General features: G+C 42.5%; 1 protein-coding gene across 6 annotated transcripts; it reads right to left on the reverse strand.

The window, feature by feature from the left end:
• Positions 1–6,083: 6,083 nt before the first annotated feature.
• MACIR (macrophage immunometabolism regulator) lies at positions 6,084–18,364 on the reverse strand. 6 transcript variants are annotated; one of them, XM_055791229.1, is made up of 3 exons: positions 18,209–18,338; positions 13,886–13,971; positions 6,084–9,150 (listed from the first exon to the last, which is right to left on the reverse strand). In XM_055791229.1, exon 3 carries the CDS (start codon positions 9,127–9,129, stop codon positions 8,506–8,508), a length of 624 nt encoding a protein of 207 aa, XP_055647204.1. In that variant the 5' UTR covers positions 9,130–9,150; positions 13,886–13,971; positions 18,209–18,338; the 3' UTR covers positions 6,084–8,505. The 6 variants fall into 6 exon arrangements, with proteins under 6 accessions (XP_055647204.1, XP_055647207.1, XP_055647208.1 ...); XM_055791232.1 differs by lacking the exon at positions 18,209–18,338 and adding an exon at positions 17,733–17,810; XM_055791233.1 differs by lacking the exon at positions 18,209–18,338 and adding an exon at positions 17,238–17,524.
• Between the last annotated feature and the right edge of the window lie 2,167 nt (positions 18,365–20,531).

The raw sequence follows: 20,531 nt of genomic DNA on the forward strand, positions 1-20,531 counted from the left end.
TCAAAAACCTAACCATAGAGTTTGCTTTCAATCAGATACGTAAAAAGCCTATGTTTACACTTAGCAGCCAAGTCACATACACCCTTCATGGATAGCTACCAGAAAAAGTATTTGTTTCTAGTAAGTACATGTGAGAATGGACAAATTTAGCTCAAAGTTACCAATCATAATTACTTTTGGACTGGTAACAGAACAAGATGAATTGCAGTACAAGAGAGGAACAATCTAACTGGGAGTAGAGGAAAGAAAAGAATACAGAAATTGATCTTAAAGTTTCAGCAATCCAGGGTTCAAGCCAAGAGAAAAAACATTTTGACTTGCCATCGTATCTTGAAATCCAATCAAGTACATTATAAACTATTATAAACCTTGGACTATAAACTATTAGAAGCTTTGGACTTGTGGAGGGCCGACTTTGGCCTGCTTAAGAGCCTGATTGACAGTCCCTTGGCAGACAGTCCTGGAGGGCCAAAGGGGTGCAGAAAGGCTGGAAATTCTTCAAGAAGGCAGTCTCAAAGGCACAGGAGCAGGCCGTCCCCATGTGCTGAAAGATGAGCCCATGGAGGAGAAGACTGGCCTGGCTGAACAGAGAGCTTTGGCTGGAACTCAGGGGAAAAAGGAGAGTTTCCCACCTTTGGAAGAAGGGGCAGGCAGCTCTGGGGGACCACAAGGATGTTGTCAAAGAGACGAAAGCCCAGCTAGAATTTGGGCTGGCCACTGCCATAAAAGATAATAAAAGTTTTAACAAATACATTAGAAATAAAAGGAGGGCCAAGGATAACCTGCATCCTTTATTGGATGTGGTGGGGAACACTGCCACAAGGGATGAGGAACAGGCTGAGGTACTCAATGCCTTCTTTGCCTCAGTCTTTAATAGCAAGACTGGCTTCCCTCTAGTATTCAGCCCCCTGAGCTGGAAGACAGGGACAAGGAGCAGAATGAAGTCCCCACGGTCCAGGATGAAACAGTTAGTGACCTGCTGCTCCACTTAGATGTACAAAAGTTTATGGGGCTGGATTGGATCCACCTGAGGGTACTGAGGGAGCTGGTGGAGGGGCTCGCCAGACCACCCTCCATTATTTATCAGCTGTCCTGGCTAACTGGAGAGGTCCTAGAAGACTGGGGGTTATCCATTGTGACACCCATCTACAAGAAGGGCGGAAAGGAGGATCTGGGGAACTACAGGCCTGTCAGCCTGACCCTGGTGCCAGGGGAGCTTATGGAGCAGATCATCCTGAGCACCTTCATGCTGCACACACAGGACAACCAGGGAATCAGGCCAGCCAGCATGGAATTATGACAGGCAGGTCCTGCTTGATAAACCCAATCTCCTTCTGTGACAAGATGACCCACCTAGAGGATAGGTGAAAGGCTGTAGATGTTGTCTACCTGGACCTTAGTAAAGCATTTGACACTGTCACCCCCAAGAATTCTCCCAGAGAAATTGGCTGCTCATGGCTTGGACGGGGTGCATTCTTCACTGGGTGTAAAAAACTGACACAGAGGCCAAACCCAAAGAGTGGTAGTGAATGGAGTTAAACCCAGTTGGCAGCCAGCCCAGTGGTGTTCCTCAGGGCTCAGGACTGGGGCCAGTTCTGTTTAATGTCTGCTTATTGACTATCTGGATGAGGGGATCAAGTGCACCCTCAGTGAGTTTGCAGATGACACCAAGTTGCAGGGGGAGTGCTGACCTGCCTGAGGGCAGGAGGCTCTGCAGAGGGACCTGGGCAGGCTGGAGCGATGGGCCCAGGCCAGTTGTATGAGGTTCAGCAGGGCTCAGCGCCGGGTCCTGCCCTTGGGTCACACCAGCCCCACGCAGCGCTACAGGCTGGGGCAGAGCGGCTGGAAAGGGCCTGGTGGGAAAGGGCCTGGGGGTGCTGGGTGACGGCCGGCTGGGCAGGAGCCAGCAGTGTGCCCAGGGGGCCCAGGTGGCCAGCAGCATCCTCGCCTGTGTCAGACACAGTGTGGCCAGCAGGGCTAGAAAAGTGATTGTCCCCCTGTACTTGGCACTGGTGAGGCTGCACCTCAAACAGTGTGTTCTGTTTTGGGCCCCTCCCTACAAGAGGGCTGTAGAGGTGCTGGAGCGTGTTCAGAGATGGGCAAAAAAGCTGGTGAAGGCTCTGGACCACAAGTCTTGTGAGGAGCAGCTGAGGGAACTGGGGTTGTTTAATCTGGAGAGAAGCAGGCTCAAGGGGGGGCCCTTACTGCTCTCTACAACTACCTGAGAGGAAGCTGTAGGCAGGTGGGGGTAGGTCTCTTCTCCCAGGTAACTAGCAAGAGGAAATGGCTTCAAGTTGTACCAGGGGAGGTTTAGGTTGGACATTAGGAAAAATTTCTTCACTGAAGAGGTGGGGAAGCACTGGAACAGTCTGCCCAGGGAGGTAGTGGAATCACCATCCCTAGAGGTTTAAAAAAACATGTAGATGTGGTGCTTAGGGACATGGTTTAGTGGTGGACTTACCAATGTTAGGTTTACATTTGAGCTTGATAATTTTAAAGGTTTTTTCCAACCTAAATGATTCTGTAAGAAATGGCTAAACCAGCCTTCTAAAAACCCCTCTGAAATGCTAAGGTTAACTTTTGTGAAACACTTGACACCTCTGAAAGATGACTGCATCTCACAGAATATACAGATTTGAATAGTTTATATGTAACATCTTGTCCCACCTCTGCTCCCTGGAGTGATGAATAATTTTTTAGCCATGTTTGTAGTTCTACTTCAAAGTTTTAAATTAATAGGACTGTGACCATTTCCACAAAAGTTTGTCTACCATTTTAACTGATACCCCATCAGCATTTCTTCCTCCAATACTGCTTTTTTTTCTATTATCTCTTTACCAAAAGTAACTTTAAAATAGTATCAGCTGAACACTGAAATGCTTTAAAGTATATGGAAAACATTAATATAGACAGGTAGAAATTTTACATGCAGGCAGTTGCTTGCAGCTGTATTTATTCTGGACATCTTTCTAGTTTCCTACATAAAAATTGGAAGATGTTAGCCCCAAATAAAAAAAATCTTAACTCATTGAGCTAAGCAGGAAAAAAGAAATCTTACACTCTCATTAATCTAGCTTAAGATGTTGGTGCTCTGCCACCCGATACTCCAGTGCACTATGACATGTCTCCCTCAGTAGTTTTATCGATTTGCATCTACAGTTCACACTGTGAAGCATAGCTGCAGTATTTCTGGCCTTAAATAGACTTCTAGAAGCATTTCAGTACCTAATGCTTTTCTTCAACATTTCTTAAGTCTCTGAAAAATAGGTTAATGCAAAGCACTACAGCAAAACATGGCCTGCTCCATTTTTCATATGGTTCAAGCTGTTAATGCTGTTCTGAGTTCTTGCATATTTTAGCACTTGTGTCTCTTTCACCTTCACAGGAAGAACAGGTCATCAGGAGCTTCAGCAGGCAAGAGTCTGACAAAACAGCAAAATGAAATAGGGCAATAATCCTACCAGACATAATGATTAGTATTTATACCAAATACATAAAGAAGCTTGAAGCTTTTTTTTTGTAAACTGAAAATAATAATAAAAGGAACATAATAGACAAAAGTTCTTTGTGCACAGGCAGTTTAGACTTTGCTTTGTCAAAGAACTATGAAATTGCACCATCTCCATATTGTCCCTGTGTAGAGCTGCAGAATATCACCAGAACACCACAGGATTTTAATTCAGACCATATTCAAGTGGCAAAAAGTTATTATTTCCTCAGAACTCTGTTCCAAATTTCATCTAAACTTACGAGGAGTATGCAGGTGTACACTCATAGCCTCAAGCTCTTTTCTACCTTCACTGCAGCCCAGCTCCAATCGCATTTTGCTAAACATCTCTCTTCACTTTCATCATCCAGAAATATGGACAATTGGTTTCTAGAGTTTTGAGACTAGCACACCATCTCCTTCCACATCTTTGTTTTGATGCTGAAGCCATACGCTATTCCAGCCTTCCTACTCACACAGCACTGCCCATCTGAGGTTTTCTATTTGTTTCTCCAGCCTTTCACCTGCTATATTCTAAGAGAATTCTTTCTGCCCTCCCACTCTTCACAGAAATAAAAGTATTCTGCAAAACTCTCCTTTGCCCTCCCCCTCGTTTCACTGCAGACCAATTCTTTGATAGGTAAGATGAAGCATATGTGCTTTTAAACAACTGTCTCCTAAAAATGGGTGGAATGTAGTCAGTTACTATCCTTCCCTTCCCTTTTGTTTTCAGTTCAATCAGCTGATTCTGGATTTCCCCACCCCACCCCCCAGACTGACAGTCTTTCCCCAGTGCTTCTAACGTGGCCTAGATAGCTCCTCTGTAGGTTTGCATTGATACCAACCTCTACCACCAAACTACTAAGGCTAACTGTAAGTTAAGGAGGATGTAGGGCAGACTGGGTATCGAAAATGGAGGAGTACGTTCCTCCTCCACCACCACCACTTGAGCCATAGCACAAAAATGCACAAGATTAGATTTAGCACTTAACAGCACTGGAACAGTAGCACTGAATCTGAACTACTGCTATCCAGAAGCAGCCAAATGCAACAACCAAAGGCAGCTTCTGAGGGAGTACCATCATTAAGAACGATCCCTGCACTATAGAGGAGGAAAGTAAAGTAGCTGTTGATTGATGGAATTCACCACTCTGATGCAAGGATAAAAGGCCACAGAATTGCTTGATAATGATTCCTGAGACACAAGAGACATTTTTTAGTGAATCTGTGATACTTTCAGGTCAGTTATCAGCATCTTGTAACAGCCTACACTCTCCCAAGCTGCATCCACAGTTAAGTGTCAGAACACATACAATAGCAGCTCACAGAAAAGATTGTTATGCTTAAGTATCATAACAATACCTAGGTTTTACAAGAAACAAGGACCACAGACAGCTAGGGAACCCCCTTGCTCCTTCCAAAAATGGAAGTTTTCCATATTCTATATAACTGAATACATAAATATCTTCCCTGAGTGCTTTTATGATGGAATAAAGAGGAAAAAAATATTTCACTAGCAAAACCACCACAGTCATCTGAAGGTTCTCACGGACTTGGAATTAACCTCTGGCTAAAAAATGTGGAGTGATACAGACAAAAGAATAATCAATAATCCAAACATTAAGTCTGTTCTTCTGAGGATCCCATTTGCATGTTTTTGCCACTCAGTGTTCAGTGTAATCACACATCATGGAAACTGATGGCCCAATTAACAGATCAAAACACTGAAAACCATTCACGCAAGCAGTAAGGCCCCAGAAAGATCATCAATAAAACTGTATTTGCCAAATCTTCACAGAACATGCAAAGAAATGTGCACTTTTACTGTTGGCTGCCAAGTTTTACCTTGTCTTTGAAGTTATTAGCACTGTAATAAAACCTAATTGTCTTCAGTCTTAAATCTGCATTCTTCCTACAACTTAAAAACTTAGTTACATTTCTGTAATGCAGCCCCACTATAAAATTAGTCTTCCTCAAATATTTTTTTTCTATTTTTTAGGCTTGTATTCTCACTGAAGATAATTTCCCCCATTGTTTCTTTTTAGCATACATTAAGATTAAGTTTATCATTAGTAACTGACTTCAGCCAGGCCACCCCTCCAAACATCCAGAACATCAAAATCTGATTATGTTGGATAATTTCAGTTCCAGATTATTTGGTACCACTGAAAGAGTTAGAAGTAACAGTTATGTTATCCATTAAAAATTCTTTGCTTATTATAAGTAGTATTACCCATATGCTATGACAGCTGGAAATGTGTATGAGTTAAGCAAACATTACCACACGCAAGCATCTTCATAAGCAAATCACCAAACAGATTAAAAAGGTGCGTTAGTACTTTGTTTGAACTTGGCTAGATAGCCATCAACCTATTAGTGTAGCTATAGAATTAAGGCACAGGATGACATTAGAAACCTGCACAAAGTATTAATAATTGAATGGCCCATTTCCTGAAACAAAGTAACAAACCTAAGCATCTATTTTACAGAAGTCCAAGACCCCTGGTTTAACATTGTTCTTAAATGATCCCTGGTCTAAAGCTGTATTTTTCAAATGTCCTCTTTCTCCTACACAGCAAAAGACTCCACAACAATAGACTTTTATACCACCCTTTTTATTTTGCAGCCAGAAATACAGTTTCATAGAGTATTTCAATAAACAGTGGTGTTTATTCCTTAAACAAAATCCCCATCTCTTTGGCATTTGACCATGTTCTGTTTTTCAAACTAAAGACTATATAGGAAGATTTTACTTTCAAGATCATTGTTCAATGCATTAAATTTACACAGGTGTAGTTAACTTTCAGAAAACACATCACTTCGTTGCAGATATTACAATAACTCAAAAAAAAAACACAAAACCAAACCAGCAAAATGCAGGCTACTGGGCTGCCTTCATTTACAACTGTGGAAGCAGTGACAGAATGAGAACTCCTCTTCGTTTTCCACAGTGAATTTCACTATACTAGTGCCTTCTATTAATTCTGAATTATAAACCAACCAACAAACAAAAAATATCTTAATTCTACCAGAAATAGCTGATGAACTAATTTATGTTTCAAAACAATGTGATCTCATTTTTAACTTCTGCAGCAGTCATCAGCAAAACCAAGTTGCACACTGCTCTAGTAAAAGACTGCACCTAAAAAAAGATCTGAAAACTATTTTTCATTTTTAAACATGTTACTATAATGTTTTAAACACATCTAGTAATACAGCTGTCAAAACTGCATTTAATGTCATGTTTGAATAAAAAAAATCTTAACAAAAGTAACCCAATGTATTCAATCTACTCTGTTGTATAATCCAGGATAATCTCTTCAATGCTAATACCGAAATACTTCACCTGCACTCCATCCAAAAAAACCCACCAAACAACTAACTAAAAAAAAAAAATAATCAGCCTTCCAGACCTCAGGTGTTCAGTGCTTCAAATCAAGTGCACTTCCAAATCAATGCTGAAGTTATCTGACACCTTCCATTACTATAAATGATAAAGAAATAATGAATTAGAATTAAAAACATTATTGGCATACCAATGTGGCCATTCCAGTGTATTTACTGGAATCTGCAGTAAATCCTTGTTTGCGTGTCAATACAGTGTAAAAAATAAATCCCACTAACAATGACAAAAAAATTTCAATCCCCAAAAGGTTTGGTTTTAATAAACCAAATACCCTGAACAAGTTTTACAGAACAGAGGAGGTAAAGCAATTACTTCAGTACACAAACTAAAAAATAATTTAACAGGATTCAAGCAGCAGAAGTTTGCTTTATGAGTGAATCTCACCATCACCAGTGACAGCACGGTTTGAAAGTGTTTGAATTGGATTGTTTAACTAGCAAGTGATCCAATTTAGCCAAGCTAATTTTCTTCTCAATTATGTAAAAAAAAAAAATATAGACCAAGCAAAAAACTTCACCTTTTTCTACATTTTCCTGTAGAATACAGGAACATGAACTAAAGCCAAAAACTTCCTAAACTTGAGTACTTATCCAAGAGCGATTTCTAACATCAAGCCAAAATTCGCAACGAGGCAGACATCACCAATTTTTCCAGTGTTAAATTGCTGTAAATACTAGATCTAACTACAAAAAACCCAAACTTCCCAAACCCAAAAATCAAACACTTTTTTTTCTTTATCAAAAGGTGTGTCATGGTTTAACCAAGCCAGCAACTCGGTACCATGCAGCTGCTCGCTCACTCCCCCAGACTCCAAAGGATGGGGAGAGAAATTGAGGGAAAAGGTAAAACTGGAGCGTTGAGGTAAGAACAATTTAATGATTGAAATAAAATAAACTAAACACTAATAATAAAAATAATAATAACAGCTGTAATGAAGAGGAGGGAGAAGGGGAGAGGAATAAAACCCAAAGGGAAAGAGGGGGAAAAAAACTCAAGTAATGCACAGTACAATTGCTCACTACCTGCTGACTGATGCCGAGCCAGTCTCTGCGCAGTGATCCACAGGCCCCAGCCAACTCCCCCCAGTTTATATACTTGGCATGATGTTCTACAGTATGGAATATCCAACTTTGGCTAGTTGTGGTCACTGTCCTGTCTGTGTCCCCTCTCAATTTCCTGTGCCCCTCCAGCTTTCTCACTGGCAGGGCCTGAGAAACTGGAAGTCCTTGATTTAGTAGAGATTACCTAGCAACAGCTAAAAACATTAGTATGTTATCAACATTGTTCTTACACCAAATCAAACCATAGCACTGCATCAGCTAACAAAAAGAAAATTAACTCTATCCCAGTTGAAACCTGGACAAGATGTCCAAAGAAATATTCACCAGCTGCAGTCAAATTTGCATCAGAAGCTGCTTGCTCAGGAAAGATTTCTCTCTCCAAGTAGTTGTAATGCACTGCATTGACAAGATTCTATTAAAATAAGGTTACTTTTTGATAACATTTAGCTGATACAACTGCCTACAGCGTGGACAGTCATGTACACAGTACAACAGTGGATTTTCACAGCAACAGAGAAATAATCAGAAATTGGTTCTAACAGGATGATAGCTCATGTGTTATTTCTTGCAAACATACGGTCCCCTCTAAGCGTAAGGTGTTGGAGCTGGTATTGTAGCACTTCTGTGTCAGCAGGTTCCTTAATACTCATTTTATCTAAATTGAGGTAGTCCAGAGATTTTGAGTGAGTCCTTTTACCTTTTAAAAGGCAAAGAGGCAGGGGACCATGAAGTGCCTTGTAAGGTTCATAAGGCAAAGCCTTAGTGCATTTATCCCCTGAGCTGGGCATCCGTCGTCTCCTCCTTCCATTTACTGCTGGGATCTCATATGGCTGATAGTACCTACTTCTAGTTTTGTACAAACGGGAGGAACGCGTAAGTCCAGAATCAAGCTGTTTGGAATGCCAGTTTGGCCCAGATTCCCCTTTATTCTCTTCACTTCCTGTACACTTCTGGGCTAATTTCAGCAGCTCCTCTCCAGTTGTGAAGCCAACCAGGTAATTAGAATCCATGTGAAGGATCTGATATCCTGCAACTGTCCGCCGCATTGGTGAGCAGGGGGTGCTGGAACAGCGGGGCTTCTCTGCTTCCATTCTGCCCACAGGACTCACCTCAGCAAGAGGCACAGGGAGGGTAGACAGGGTACTTCTGGCCTCTCCATTTACGTCAACTTCCATTTTTATCACAATGCTATCCTCCTAAAAATAAAACACAGCTTGATCAGAAATATGAAGAGGACCGCAGGAAAATTTTCTCTCCCCCAGAAGTCATGACCAGCACTTCCCTGTTCAGCTTCACCTCATGCTTTGCAGGGTATCGCATAACAAAACTATCACTAACATCTACCTTTAAAAATTATATTAAAAAAAATTCCAAGATAAGATACCATAAATATACTCCTGATATTCTTAAACATTAAAAACATTTGAGAAGCATTGTACACAAAAAAGAAGCACCTTTCCAGTCCATTTTTCCATCCTTTCAATCCATGTGACTCTTTATGGTCCCTCACCTCTGAGGCCATCTACATCCACAGCAACCTCTGCCATATTCAGCTGTGTATTTTTTCTATTGCCAATAATCTCAGTAAACAAAGCTTTTAAAAAAAAAAACCAAACTAACAGCTTTTACCTCAGTCAGGTACAACCATGGACTAGGCCTGTCTACCGAGGGTACTACAATGCTTCTGTCTTCCAAATGTGAGGACAGCTTGCTTTAGATTCATAGAATGGCATCCTGGCTGGTCAACAGCTGTCTTTACAGGTCACCAACAATCCCCCACTCCCCCAAAAACCCTATTAACTTATTCACTATCAACCGAACTCACACTATTTTATTCTAATGCATTTCTTACTAGTATATAGTATATATTCCTATACTAGTATAGGAAACTGTATACTAGTGTTTAATGAATATAGCACAAGACTCTTATAAGCATCTTAAGAATAACCAATATCTGAATTCTATGGTAATTTTTTGTTTTTCTATTTCTTTTGGAAACAGATTATTTTGCCTTGACCGTTCCTCCCTCACAACTATTCCAAACACATTGCCTGGTGCCTTTACAGGTATACAACTGCCACAAGCCATTACCATCTCTTAACAGGCAAAGACAAGGTCACTATCACAGCAGGCATACACCAATGGATGCCTGAACACAGAAAAGGCTTAGTTACTTTAATTTCTTTGTTTTCAGCATCATCTGCACCACCTCCATGACACAGCTACTTCACAAAATAGAAAGGTCACATCTGTTTCCAAATCCATGCTTCCTCCACTGTCAGCCTCACCTTTGCTTTGAACAGTAACTAGTGGCTCTCTAGCCAACACAGCTCACAAAAAATTCAGCATAGCTTTGTGTGTGTTTAAGGCAATGACACTCAAAGAAGGGAAGTTAGTATGCAAGTGTCAAGCAGAAACACAATTCAGAATTTAGGTGGCCATAAACCACATTCAAAAGCTCACTAACGCTTCACCAACAAGACTGACTTCAAACATGCCATTATCAGTTTGCAAACTTCTAAAGCTGCTACTTGCTGCCATTCTGAGGCTTAGATGCAACAAACAAAGGAATACTTTATGCAAACTTCTGCAATTAGATACTCCCCCAAATGCCACCACGATCAATCTCTATTCATTTGCCTTAAAATAAGAGGGGAAGCTGTGTGCAAATCTCACTTGCAAATGAAAATAATCCACGCTCATGCAAAATTTAAGCATACTCTGTTTCTGATTAGGGACTGGGAAGGATGCTCCCATCTCTGATTCCCTGCTTAGTCTCAAATAAACCTGCTGCTCCCTATGCTAATAAACTAGGAAAAACAAAATCCCCATAGTTTTGCAGAAGGGGATTTTATTTGCCACTTACAAACTTCTATTATGGAGAAACTATTACTAATGTTCCTTTAGCCTTAAACATCCTTTTTCAGTTCTCACAACTGTGGTCTACTTAGGATTCTTCATCACCAGTCTGTGTACCACTGCTTGTACAGATATACTTCATCCAGTCAGCTTTTAAGCATTTTGAATTCAACAATACAGTAGCACAACAAAACCTAAATAAAGAATCAATCATCAAAATCTTTTTCCACTGAAAAAAACCACCCACATAAAACTCAAGAATGTTGCCCAATATATTTATTTGACTTTGAAATATATACATGGAGTCAGTTAGAACTTTTGGAATAGCAGCAGTTGTTTTTTACTACCTTAGCACAATACCTAGCAGTGAGGCAATAAATATGGTGAGGTTTCAGCCACTGAGTTAGAAATATTCATGACAATTCCTTGAGCAGAAATTACAGTTCCTGCACTGTCAAGAACCATGGTTACTGGAGGCACAGCACAGAAAAATTCTGCATTAAAACTTTCGGCCACCCTGTGGTTTTAGGCAAGAAACCTAAATATTTAGCTGTCCCTGTTCTTTTAATTCCTGATTTTTACCCTGCACTTCAGAAATCTTTCCAGTAATCTCCTAGGAAAACTCAAGCCATTCTGTTAAAAAGCTGAAATGATGCTAGAAAAAGTACAAATAAAAGTCACACAGCAAGGTTAGAAACTGATCATGTTATCTAGTCACATATAAACAGCAACAACAACAAAAAAACCCACCCACAAAACCAACAATCTCTTGCCACAGCTATATCTGCCCTAAAGAAAGGGAGGGGAGAAAGATTTTCTTCATGTGCTTTGAGTTAATAAAGCCTTGTGAACTTGAAAGCAACACAGAGGCTCTTCTCAGAACACAGGGCTTTCTCCGAACACAGCTTATAAAATTAACTCCTGTTTGAAAGATGGGTGTGTGCCCTGGTAACAAAAAGCAATCAACTTTGAAGAGTAACTACAAGCAGGAGGGAAGGAGGCAGGAGTTCACTACCAAACAATTACAACTCGTTGGCCAATAACAGTACAAAAGAAAATTAAGAGGAAAAAAGCCTTCACATCGGCAACCTCGAGCAGGAAACTGCAGAACTTCCATTTCTGTGCTTCAGTGCAAAGAACAGCCCTACAAATAAGTCTGATAGACACTTGAAAGCAACAGTAGCATCAGAAGCTGGTGGCATAAGTATCAGAAGGTCAAGTGAGCAGCACTGCTAGCTGGTGAGAGGAATGACTGGCCAGCTCCACAGGCAAGGGTCCAAAACTCAGAATATACGTTCAACTGTTCTTTCCCCAAGACTTTTAATGGGAGTTACTCAACCTGCCATATGGCTTCAACATGCTTTTAAAAAAAAAAACCACAGAGAAATATTTAGAAGACTTCTATAAAATAAAATAATTCAAGAGATTCACAGTACCTATGAATGTAGATACCATTACCTACAAATACATATTTAATTTTTTTTGATTGCATTTCTAGGACATTTCCATGGTTATAAGGCATTAGATGACTGCTGTGTTCATTGCTGGGTAGTGGTACAAGCCTGTCAGTAATTCTCAGCATCAACTACAACACTAAAAAAAACAGTACTTCAGTTGAAAAAAATTATTTCTTCAGATCATAGCTGTCTTGTCATCCTCCTTCTCAAAAAGAATGACAATGGAGTGACACTAATTCAAGTAAATTTATCATTAAAGATTTACTATGGAATGAAAACAAGGAGAAGATAAAAAGATGGCATATCCTTTTCTTTGCTGCTGCTTTCCGTATTTAAAATGTATAGAAAATAACTGAAAATAAGTTACCAACAGGATTCACTTCACCAGTACACACCAGAAGTGCTTCCAGAATACAATTCACTTCATTAAGAATTTACAATATTTTATCAATTCACTTTATATTATAAAGCAGGCTGTGCACAGAAATTAATCTGACCCAATCCATCTCAATACTGAAAAAATTGTCTAAAACACAGAAGAGGAATAATGAACAGAAGCTTGGTTAGCTAACAGTATGTTAACTACTATAAATCACTGTATTACCCCAAAGAATATATTAATATGATTGGGATATTTCTTTGAGGGTAAAACCATCAAACCCTCCACATTTTGCAAATATAAAGGCTTTCTGATGATTGAATCTTTCACGAAGGTGTCAGATACAACTCAAAAATTAGCATGGGACAACCAAAAAAACAGACCCATGGGGGACACCAATGTCTTAACATGACACCATGCTAAAATACACACTTTAACTCATTTGTTGTTGGAGTCTTTCACTTGTGGTTTTTTCCTGATCATTTTTTATTTTTTCTGTTAAAATATACTACTTAGTGTCTTTCTGAAGAGATGTATGCCTCAAAAAATATCAACTTTAATTACTCAATACTTAAACAGGACAAAGATTTAGAGGGGCTTCCCTTGACACTCCTGTGTTTTGTAGGAAGCCTGCATTATTTTGAAACCACCACAATAAGTTGCTCTCAGCAAAAGAACTGGTACTCTGTAAATCGGTATTTACATTGTTAATTACCTTCTCAACTAGAATCTGAACTGATTTGAGAAGATCCCTTTTTTTTTTGTTTAGGATGAACATTACATTTCTGTCAATCCAACCACCGTTTTTATTTTATCTTTTTGAGAACAGATTCCTTATTGCCAGATGCCAAGCCTGCAGGTAGTACCATTTCTTAAGAACCACAAAGATCTGTCTCATTGATAAAATGCTCATGATTGGAATAAGCAGATGACAGAATGGAAAGATGGCAATGGATTCAGCAATGCCAACTCTGTAGAAGAGTCAAACACACTGGCCAGAGACACCGAGTCAGTTTTGACACTTCCCAGTCTCTGTGCTCCCATTACTTAATACATGCAATGCACTTAAACAACACAGTGTTTGTCTATCAAAGATCAGGCAAGTAATGTCACCCAGACCATACTTTTAATTATTGTTTCTATTTGTGAAGCAGAAGAATAAGGTCTATGTCTTTCCCCTTGCAGTCTGGAAAGGAAAAGTCACATACATACAGTATGTGCTCTTAAAAATCCTACCTTGTTTCTCTGTCACTTAAATATGCTGATGGAAATACGTTCTTGAAGGGCAAAGTTTCCTGGAAATATTTATTTCCAATCTGCAACTAAAACAAGTGAAATGTTTAGTTGAAAGGGAAAAAGCAAGCTAACATTCAGCTACGTAAGAGTACCCACAAAGGTGCCACATTTCTTTTTCTAGACTGGGGCTAGACTTTGAGTTGCACGCAGCTTGTAGGTTCTTCCGGTACAAGCTGGTGATACTGCTGCACATGCTGCCAGAACCAGATGGTTGTTTTTAACCATGCTCTTTACCTTCAGCTGAAGGGACTTTGACTAACGCTGCTTCACCATGCTCTTGAAGGTTCCCAATAGCTGTTTTAGATTGATACCACATTTGTAGAAGGGTGCGTGGCGGGGGGGGGGGGGGGGGGGGGGATGTGTGTAAAAAAAAAACAAAACAAAAAAACCAGAGAACAAGCTCATGAAAGTCATCAATAAACATACACATTCTTCACAACCTTTTGCTGTTCCTTAGGAGAAATTCCAAACTAAGCTAAAAGAAAAAGAGGATGGAGGTAACAATAAATTGTTGCACCACATCAGAGGGCATTCTGATGGAGTAAGAACACAGTATAGCACAAGTTTTTTCACAGAATTACATGCAAGAAAATGAAATTATGCAAAAAGCATGTTATGATCCTGCAGGCCTTAAGAAAACAGATTAATATTACTGAATTAATATAGCAAATGCAATAGCTTCAGGATATGATGCAGACCACAAAAAAGCTAGTAAAGTTACCTACAGATTAGTGGTGGTGGTGGGGTGTTCTTGTCAACAGGTGAAGCCCTTCAGCAATCCAGTATACTGGACAATAAATACCATATGGTATATACAGAGCAAGTAGTTACTAGATGTTTTGCAAAAGAAGGTTAAATCAATTTATAATATGTTCCTACATATTTTATATATTTATATAGTTTCTAGAAGCAAGAACTATTTAACTAGTTTGTTAATTATTCTTATTATTAATGCAGGTTTAAACAGAAAGCAATTATGATCCAGGAAACAACCTTTTAAAAGTGAAGGGGATCCCAAGTGAATTACTGAGGAAGTACAACTGGCAACTCCAGCAACTAGCTCAGGCCAGATCAGCATGACAAGAGCACACAATTTACACAGAAAAAGAGACAGATGGAATTCCAAGAGCCGGCCCAGGCCAATACATTTTGTATGAGCAGACTTAACAAGCAGGGAAAGTAAAAGAAAATGGTGGGAAAGAAGGCCATTTAACTTCTAATATCTCTCTGCCAAGCAACATTACAGGGAAATGTTTAACAGAGGGTAGCTTTTCTGAAATTATGTAGAGTCCTTTAAATGAGCAATATGATTTCCTTACTGGATGGAATCATAGATGAACGCTTCCCTCCAACCTCCTTCAGCACTCTGATGCTCCTGGCCAGCACAAAGTTTACTGTCACTACTCATCAAAAGATGAAACCGTGAGACACATGTAAAGAAGATGATGCATACCATAAACCAAATAATTTTTATTCTTTAGTTGGCTACTAAGATAACAGAATGTTTTCCTTATATTTGCACTTTATTTCTCTGTATTTTTATTTGCATCTTCTCACCAACCAAAATCAAAGTTTCATTTTCAAAGTTCTCTTATCTCCCGTTTTAAGTTAGCTCACTTGGAAAAAAACAACAGAAAGCCACACCACAACCTGACCTGCCAACAAATATTAAACTGCCTTTTAAAAATATAGATGGGGAGGGGGAGCAGATTTTTTAAAAGTATTACAGATTTCACTGAATAAATACTGATTTTATCTTTAAAAACCAAAATGCTAACAGAGTGTCTCCATTATTTTGTCAGACAAGAAATGCATGTTTGGTAGTATCCTATATTGCCATATCTGAAAATACAGCTCTGCAGATATTATTTTTTACATTGTAGTTTCAGAATAACTATTATATTCAGCCTTTGACTAGGAACAGCTATTCAAAGAAAGATAATAGTTAAAAATAAGACCTACTCAAACATATCTGGAAAAATGTTTAATCAATGCAATGCAGGTTTTTTGGCTTTCTTTTTTAACTGAAGCACTTTAAATGATCGGTTCCTTGCCTTAAACTTGATGTAACCTGCAGCAGATATTTAGACGTTTGTTGGAAAGGTGTCTCATTCATTTATATCATCTACTAAATGTGACTAAAGGTCACTTCCTCAAGCTTACTAGAATTACCTATAGAATGGTTTGAAAGTTATCCTTTCCTTCCTCCTCAAATGTTCCTTCCCATACTATCACACTACCTAAAAACAACTGTTTAAGTGTAATGCAAGTATGGAATACAAAAAAATAAAAGCCCAACAGCACATGTAAGTACAGTAAATTTGTATTAAACTTAAAACTAGGGCAAGCAGAGAATACTCAGTTCATCTGACTTTACCATAATATACTGTATTTGCACACGATTATGCATGCCTGGTGGCCAAATCAGCAGCATAAGGCTCATCAAAGAGATTATAAAGAAAGCCATGCTACAATGTTGGCACTGTTACACAAGAACTTAAATTTCAGTGATTGCCCTGCCATTGCCTCACTTCCCTCCATTTCAAAGTCACAGTGAGAGCCACCCTCCTCCATCTTCATTATTCCAACAAGCACTCTTCCTCAAGGGGGGGGCAGAAAAAATGAGTAACAGCAAGTACAGCACTTAAGACAGAATACACCAACAGCAGCAGGGTAGTGGGAGGAGAAGCTTTCAGTAAGGGAGATGATGTGGAAAAAGGAAGGAAGGAGAATCGGTACTGCACAATTCTACTACCCGTCACAGAACAGGGCATTGGTTCTGCAGCCCTCACTACACCCCTCCTGGAAATGCTCCAAGGACTCTTGCTGTATTCAGGACGAGCCGTGTCAGAAGTCTGCCAATCACTGGTACAAGCCGCAAGTCCTTTTCCCTATCACTGACCCTCTCCATCACTCCCACTGAGATCTCTGTAACTGCAGGCTTCTGCCATCCACGATTTCCACATGCAGCTATGCAAGCATGCGTGTATGCCTGTACACTGACGTACTGTCCCACTCCAGAGAGCTCGCTAACAGGCAAAGATATGTTCACAGAAAACATCTACTAATGCATGTAATTTGCTATTTTCTTTGTAATAGGTACATACACACCCACACTGATGCCAGCTAAAACCCCTACGCAAAACAACATATAAATAACTTTTATATGAAGAAATTAAGACTCAATACTATTTTCCTGCATATCTGTAGACCACTCAAAACAGCACCTCAACTGTTCCAGGGACACTCCCTCAATACTTCAACATGCAGAGACAGAATTTGCAAAACACACCTGCCAGTATATCAAAGCAGCTTAGCAAGCTTCCCACTCTGTAAAGTAGTAACACATTAATGCACATCAGATTGCACAAACGCAGTGAGTATCACAGACAGTACAATCAATGTTTAAACAGAGCTTTGAGCCTCTGCCTACTCTTCACCAAGCAAGATTTGTTACAGAGACACACTACGCTACCGACGGAAAGCTGGGCACTACTGCGCTTTGTTAACTGTCACATTCAGGTTGAGCACTTGCCCGAGTGCCGGGAACGGCACGGGTCCTGCGCGCCGTGCGAGGCTGAGACTGGCGAGGCGCCAACAGGTGACCCCGGCCCGGTCACCCCGCGCCCCCGGCGCAGGCGGCGCCCCGGGCCGCCCCCCCGCAGGCCCCGGGCTCTACGCGCCGCCCGCCACGGCCTCCCGCACGCGGGCACCGGCTCCAGCACCCGCGTCCCCCCAGACCCGCCCCGCAGCCCCAGGCGCCCGGCGCGCCTCTCCGCCTGCTCACTTCCACTGCAGCCAGCTGCTGCGGCGGGGCGCCAGGCCGCCGTGGGCTGGGAGCGCGGGGGCCGCCGCTCGGCCAACGGAAGAGGCGGCCGCGGGACGGGCGCCGGGCCCGCCGCGCTGCAGGAGGACAGCCCGCCTTACGCGCCCCCGCCCGCGGCCCCCAGCGGGGCGGGGACCCGCGGCGGCGCTGGGCACCGCGGGGAGGGGGCAGGGGAGGAGCCGAGCGGCTCCCCGCGACGCCCGGCCAGGCCCGCGGGTGACACGGCTACGGCGCCCCGCCGCGGCTCGCTCCCAGCGCCCCCACAACAATCTCGGCCGCCCCACGCCGCGCCTCGGCCCCACCGCACGGCGCCGCTCCCGCCCAAGCTGGCCCTGGCCCTACCGCCCTTCCCGAGCCCACCCGCCGACCCCGGTCCGGTAACCGCTCCGGGAGGCGCAGGCAGGGCCCGAGGCCGCGCCGCCATCCCCGCCTGCTACCTGCAATCCAGGGTGGCAGGGCCTGAAGCGGAAGGCGCAGCGAGGCCGCTGAGTGCGGCGCGACCCGCTTAGCTCGGCTCGGCCCGGCCCGCCCCGCCCCCGCGCCGGGGCGGAGGGCGGAGCCGCAGCGGCGTGCCGGCTGCCAGCTAGTGGCGGGGGCGGCCTCCGGCCTCGGCCAGCTGCGGGCGGCGCGTCCCAGCGGCAGGCGGCAGCCCCGCGCCCTGTGGCGGGGCGGACCTGAGCCGGGCCCGGGTGGCGCCCTGCGGCCGTGTCCCCGTCCTTCCCGCGCGTCCTTCTGTCGGTGAAACCGGGCCCGGTGCTGGTGTCTGTGAGGTGGAGGCCGAGGCCCTGGTGGCGGCTGGGGCGGGAGAGGCCGCGCCGGGCCCCGAGGCGAGCAGCCCCTCGGAGGGCAGCCCTGAGCCGGCCGCGGCGCGCCGGGGCTTCCTGCGGCGGGGGGCCGGGGCTGCGCTGGGGAGACAGTAGGCGCCAAGTCAGCAGGGCCCTGAGAGTTGAAACGTCTTTCTGGATTGCCCTGCAGAGGTGACTCGAGTGCCAGGCAGCGGGTCAGCCTTGTTGGCACAAGCCTTGTCTCTTACCCATTCCACCTATTATGATACTCTCTAGCTTCATAAGCTTCAGTCTTGCATACCTTTTCACTTTGTCCACAGCTATGAGAAGGTACGAAGTAATCACCTCTTAGTGACTCTCTTCACTGAAAGACCACCACCCATCTCTGTAATTTACGTGGTATTTCCACATCTGCTAAGTCTGGGCACTGGTCACTAGGTACAAACCTTTAGTAATCATTTTGCCAACAACCAGTTAGATTATTTCCCAGTTTTATTTTGCTAATCAAAGATTGAGCAAAGCCCCTATTACTGCGCGGAACCTTGCAAACAATGACTTGACTTCCCTCCTGTAAGTAAAAATAAAAAGGAAGGGGAAGAGAAAGTGTAACATCATAGTCCCTCTTTTTACCCTCTGTTTGTTGGGAGCTGAACCACACACCTGGTATTTCTAATTCCCCTGGGGTGCAGCTGAGACAGCTTTTGTTCCTAAAACTGGGTCTTTAAAGACACATTCTTAAATACATAGCTAAATTTATTACCCTCCTTGGGAATGCATACGTGCCCTCTGTAGAAAGGCCATTCTCTGGCCTCTTTCCAGTCTCAATGGTCAAGAAGGCTGCAGCCATCAGGTCTTGAATTGCAGAGAAGGGTGTCAGCATTAGGTATGCACCCAGACTGGCTGGCTACCCACTGTGCACCCAGATGCACTTGGAATGTGCATTTATTGGAAATTCTCAACTAGAACAAACAACAGAGAAACATGGAAGAAGGGTTTTATGTGGAATTATACCTAGCCTCTTTAGCTCCTGCAAGACCTTAAGAGTCATTGGTTTTGCAAGTTCACAGAAGTGTTCTAAGAACTAATTCAGTAGATTTAGTAGAGAACATTGAGAGTATATCTGGTCAAGCAGCAGTGCAAAGGAATCTGGGTTGTAAATCAGTCATGATGCTTTGTGTGGCTTACAGTGCACAAACTCCTTTGGTTCGTGTTGACATCTGCAATACTAGTTTTAGCCGAGTCAGAAGTCTCATGTTCCTGTGTGGTCCTGCAGTATAAATGAGGCTATAAAATCCCGTGAGTCAGTATATCACAACTTTTCCCCAACAATCTTCCCCCCTGCCAACTTCCCCCACTTGCTGTCAACTGAGACAGTCTCTGAGGTGGACCTCCAAGGCTGATGGGGGTTGAGGGTGGGGGGGTTGGCGCAGCAGTGGTGCATGACTTCAGGAGACAACAGATGCTTGGGGGTGATCACAATGTGTTCTAGAGAAGTAACTGTTTAAAATGAAATATGCTTTGCAGATTAGCAGCCCCCATTGTCCCTGTGTCGTGTCTGTTGTCAATGTCACATCCCTGTCGTGTCCCCCCCCCCCCAAGCAGGTATTTTAACATTTAATAAACATAATATTTAATAACATTTATCACATTGACTGAATTGGCATGGTGCAAAATTGTCTTTTAAATTTCTAGGTGCCAAAAGAAATACAGATTCCAAAAACTTCTCCCAAAGATTCTGAACTCCACACCAAATATTTGAAAATAAACATAGATCTTCCTAAAAGTCCAGCATTTTCATAGTTCTGCATTTTCCATGCAAGCAGCAATGTCACTAAGATTTTCCCAAGACTGACTGCCATATTTCACTATTTTTGTAGTGCTCTGAAAGTCGTCGTATGGGATTTTACATGCAGAACAAAGATACTTTGAGGTGCTTGGGGTTGTTTCCCACCCCCCGCTTAATATCTGGTTCACA

Source organism: Falco peregrinus, chromosome Z (genome assembly GCF_023634155.1).
Source record: "Falco peregrinus isolate bFalPer1 chromosome Z, bFalPer1.pri, whole genome shotgun sequence".
In the NCBI taxonomy this organism is placed as follows: domain Eukaryota; kingdom Metazoa; phylum Chordata; class Aves; order Falconiformes; family Falconidae; genus Falco; species Falco peregrinus.

Bases quoted from the DNA above. Each gene is read 5' to 3' on its own strand.
- MACIR (XM_055791230.1), bottom strand. From the start codon at position 9,129: ATGGAAGTTGACGTAAATGGAGAGGCCAGAAGTACCCTGTCTACCCTC.